The sequence below is a fragment of the Chenopodium quinoa genome, unplaced genomic scaffold (assembly GCF_001683475.1).
Source record: "Chenopodium quinoa cultivar QQ74 unplaced genomic scaffold, ASM168347v1, whole genome shotgun sequence".
In the NCBI taxonomy this organism is placed as follows: Eukaryota; Viridiplantae; Streptophyta; class Magnoliopsida; order Caryophyllales; family Amaranthaceae; genus Chenopodium; species Chenopodium quinoa.
In genome coordinates, this window is record NW_018743136.1 from 2,618,733 (window position 1) to 2,623,815 (window position 5,083).

General features: G+C 35.8%; 1 protein-coding gene across 1 annotated transcript; it reads right to left on the bottom strand.

Annotated features, from left to right (window-relative positions):
• Window positions 1-326: 326 nt before the first annotated feature.
• Window positions 327-1,118, bottom strand: LOC110732099 (putative nuclease HARBI1). Its single transcript, XM_021912014.1, has one exon. The coding sequence runs from the start codon at window positions 1,116-1,118 to the stop codon at window positions 327-329; it is 792 nt and encodes a 263-aa protein (XP_021767706.1).
• Between the last annotated feature and the right edge of the window lie 3,965 nt (window positions 1,119-5,083).

Sequence of the window (5,083 nt, forward strand, 5' to 3'; positions counted from 1 at the left end):
TTTTGTAAATATAATCTTTTTTGTTTCATAATTATAATTTATTAACCCGATGTCAATGTAATTAATTGACGTATTAAATATTTTAATCGTGATTACTAATTAAGAAATTATCGCATTTTTTTATCAGCTTTTTAAAAAACTAATTCTTGTGATTAATATTTTTTAAACAACAACGCAGCTAATTTTAATTAACAAAAAAAAAAAAAAGAGGTACAAATCGTGATTACAGTTCTACAACTATAATCTAGTACATTTTATTTTAAAAAAAAAAAACAACTACACATCGTTTTGTAAGATGTCCTTAGGGATAACCATTTGTTGTAAACCTAGTTGCCTAAGTTTTCGTTGTTACCAAATTTATTCCATATATGTTCGACCAAGTCGTTTTTTAGCTGCAAATGAGTCTGTTGATCCTCAATCTCTGTTCTACGAGACAAGTATAAGCCGATATCCACAATACGATCAGTACGGTACTCGGTAGTATCCTCATTAGCGTTGCCTCCAGCATTCATAAACTCATTGGTATTAACGTTATTTTGATACGTCTCTCGTTCATCTTCAACGATCATATTATGTATTATGATGCAGGCGAGCATGATATTGTGGAGTATGTCGGTATCCCACGCCAAAGACGGCTTTTTAATAATGGCAAAACGAGCTTGAAGGACCCCAAATGCGCGTTCACCGTCTTTCCTTGCAGCTTCCTGGTGTTTTGCGAATAAACGATCCTGACAAGTTTGTGGACTCGTAATGGATTTCACAAAAGAAGCCCATCTAGGGTAGATTCCATCAGTAAGATAATACCCATTCGTATAATGATGACCATTGACTACGAAGTTCACAGGAGGTGTTCGACCCTCTAAGACGTCTTCGAACACAGGGGATCGACGAAGCACATTAATATCGTTGCAGCTACCTGGCATCCCAAAGAACGAATTCCATATCCATAGATCTCTGTCCGCAACTGCCTCCAGTACGAGAGTTGCAACTCCTTCTCTTCCTTGATACTGCCCCTTCCATGCGTGTGGACAGTTCTTCCACTCCCAGTGCATACAATCAATGCTGCCTATCATGCCAGGAAATCCACGTTCTTCCCCAATACGTAGCAATCTTTCCATATCTGCGATGTTTGGACGGCGTAGGTACTGATCACCGAACAGGTTGATGACACCTTCTGTAAACTTTTGGAGTGCCAATCGTGAAGTTGCCTCACTTATACGGACATACTCATCACAAGCGTCTGAAGCACACCCGTAAGCTAGTTGTCTAACGGCCGCAGTGCACTTTTGAAGTTGAGACAAACCAAGACGACCTGCCGCATCTCGCCTTTGTTGAAACCAGGGGTCATGTTGGGTCACTGCGTTGAGAAGGCGCTCAAACACATGTTTACGCATTCGAAACCGGCGCCGGAACAAGGAACTTGGATAAAATGGGACTTTCGCGAAATAGTCATTGTATAACCGTGCATGACCTTCTTCGCGTCCCCTATCCTTTCGGGGCTCAGTAGATTTGCGTCGGCGTTGCTGGGTGGCAGCTTGAATAATTGGTGGAATGTACTCATGCATTACGTGTTGTATCATAAGACACACTTCATTACGTTGTTGAACTCTAAGCTCCCTTCCCTCATCATCCGAGTTAGATGAAGATGAAGAGGAATCGGTTGAGCTTTCGTTTAAACTGTTTGAATTCATTTTGTACGTAAGAAATGTAAGATAGAGTGAGGTTTGCTAATAGTAACTGCAAACGATTTATGTGTTTGTGTGTAAAAAAAATGAAAGAATGGTGTTTATTTATAGTGAACTAATTTGTAATTCTTCTTCAGAAATAACTGAATATAAAGAAACAAAGATCACATGGGTTATGACAAACAAAGAATTACATGGATGGATGTGGGAAATTTGAACTACTTTGAGAAAAATTAAAATTTTGAGGGAAATTTGGTGGATTATTTGGGAAACTTGACTGGGGTATTTGAGGATAAACTCCAGAAAAATTATGGGGAATATTTGTGGGTGTTTGTGAAAAATTTGGGTGAATTGGAGGAAAATTGGCTTGATTCGGGATCATATTTTGACCCAAATTTTTTTTCTTCTTTCTATTTGTTTTGGGGTTGGTATTAGCATCCATAATTATAATTTATATTTGGAAAAAAATAAAAATTTAATAATAATAATAACAATAATAATAAAAATAATAATAACGATAATAATAATAATAATAATAATAACGATAATAATAATAATAATAATAACGATAATAATAATAATAATAATAATAATAACGATAATAATAAAAATAATAGTAACGATAATAATAATATTAATGATAATAATTAAAAATAATAATAACAATAATAATATTAATATTGGTATAAATAATAATAATATTGGTAATTATAGAGGGGATTTTTGAAGAGAAAAATATAATAGAAAAAAATGAATTTTTCAAAGTTGAAAAAAGTATATCAATATGGGTGTCTATTTATAGAGGGGAAAAAATAGAGTCGTTGGTAATTTTTTTTTTTTTATTTGTATTTTGTAAAATATATCTGTTGTAAAATTACAACGGATATATTTAAAACAGTACACACGTGTCAAGCAGCGGCTGGGCCAAGTGGCGCGCTCCCAGCCGCTGATTTCTATTTTTTTTTCTGACCTTTAACAGCAAAACGACGTCGTTTTGCAACATGAAACAGCAAAACGACGTCGTTTTGCATGAATATCAGTCCAAAATATTGGTGGGGCCCACAGCGAATTAATTCATGCAAGTGCTTGCTCCTGCAATCGAATCCATGACCACTCAACATGAACAATTAAGAGTTTGCCATTAAGCCACCATCTTATTTGTTCACTCATTGTGAACTATTAAAATGTTCACCCTTAAAGATGCTCTTAAGACATAACCTGATTTGAAGATTACCAGTGAAGAATTCAAAATTACGCCTATTTGGGTACAACTTTGGAATCTGGACTTGAAATATTGGGTTGAAAAGGCAATCAGAAAGATTGTGAGCAAGTTCAGAAAGTATGTAAAGCTTGATCCAACAACTGCAAACTGAGAGAAACTTTAATTTGCTAAAGTTCTGATTGAAGTGGGCATTGATCATTCTCTCCTTGATCAAATTGAATTCATGAATGAGAAGGGTGTAATGGTGGAAATCAATTTACAGAATGATTGGAGATTTGTTGTATGCAATTCTTGCAAAATACTTGGGCATTCTGCTCAAATTAAAATTGCAAGAGAAACGGAATGCAGCTAGAAAAAAAAAGCCTGAATGGGTTCAAAAGAAACCAAGTAAGAAGATTACAGAAGAGCATAAGGATGTGGAGCAGGAGAAGGAGGGTTCAAGAGAGGAAAAGGAACAACACGAATATAATGGTTTTCAAACTAGGGGCAAGACTGCGAAATGGACACCTTGCACAGTTAGTAGGGTCCAAGTGCACAATACTTTTGCTGTTTTGGCAGAGGAGCAGACTAAAGTAGAGAATGACAAGATGGAGGCTCTGGTTAACTATACTGCAGAGGGAGGAGAACCCTCTGGCCAGTATGGATAGAATCATGTCTTGGAATGTTAGATAGGGGAGGTAACTAACTTGGCAAGAAAAAAGAGATTAAGAGAGTAATTAAACTCTATAACTGTGGGTTGGTTGGTCTCCTTGAAACTAAGGTAAAATATCCTTATCGAGGGGCTTTATACCTTAATTTTTTTTATGGATGGTGTTTCTCTTGCAATAATAGTACTCATCCTAGAGGAAGGATTTTTTTAGGTGGAATCATGGTGCTTTTAATGTTAGTATCTTACATAGTACTAGCAAGCTTATGCACTATCATATTCAACCTAAAAACAGGAGTGTTAAGTTTGATTGCACTTTTGTATATGGTTTTAATTCTGTTAGAGAGAGATTGGAGCTTTGGAAGAATTTACAAGGTTTGTATGCTTATAAGGATAGACCTTGGTTAGTAGTTAGTGATTTCAACTGTATTTTGGAGGCTGAAGAGATAATTGGGGCTATTGTTAGATGGGATGAAATGGAGGATTTAGGAAAACGTGTTGAGTACTGTCATTTGCAGGACATCAAGTATAGTGGCAACTTCTATACTTGGAATAACAAGCAACAGGGTTCAGCTAGAGTTTTCTCTAAAATTGACAAAGGCTTAGTGAATGATCGATGATGTACTAGCTTTGAACATTCTAACATGGCTTTTGTTAGTGAAGGTGATTTTGATCACTGTTTTTGGGTGGTCATAGTTTACCCTGATCAATGCTATACTAAGAAATCTTTTAGATACTTCAACATATGGAGTACCTTTCCAGGGTTTTGAAGAAATGGTGAGACAAGCTTGGGGTATCTCAATCTTAGGGACACCTATGTATCAAGTGGTGTAGAAATTAAAAAAAATGTTAAGAAGGATTTGCTTAGTTTCAGTAAAAATAATTTTTAGGATATTGTGAAGAATTTCCAGGTTGCTGCAGACACTCTCAATCAAGCTCAAACTTATCTGCACACTCATCTAAGGGACATAGAAGCCATAAAGTCTGAAGTTGATGCTAGGAAGGAATATGGTATTAGTAATAAAACGTATCTATCATTTCTTAGACAAAAGCCAAAGCTGACAAGATTCTAGAGGGAGATAAGAATACTGCCATGTTTCATAGAGCCTTGAAGAAAAGACAAGTTTAGAATAGGATATACCCCATCACTAATATGAATGGGAACTACGTAAATGATACTCAGAAAGTTTTTCAGGCTTTTTTTTTAGTATTAGCAAGCACTTTTGGGAACAAATGCTGATAATAGAGAACTGGTAAATTAAAAAGTTATTCAAAAGGGTACTGTACTTAATGAGGAAATGGTGACATCATTAGTCAGACCTTATACAACAGCTGAAGTTAAGGCAACTATTTTTTACATAGATGAGACTAAAGCTCCAGGTCCGGTCCTGATGGATTTGGGAGTGGATTCTTTAAGGATGCTTGGAGTGAGGTAGGGTATGATGTTTGTAAAGCAATTTTGGATTTCTTGGAGAACATGAAAATGTTGAGACAGATTAACACTACCTCGATTACCTTAGTCTCCAAAGA

Coding starts and splice junctions, on each gene's coding strand:
- LOC110732099 (XM_021912014.1), bottom strand. CDS start 1,118: ATGGAAAGATTGCTACGTATTGGGGAAGAACGTGGATTTCCTGGCATG.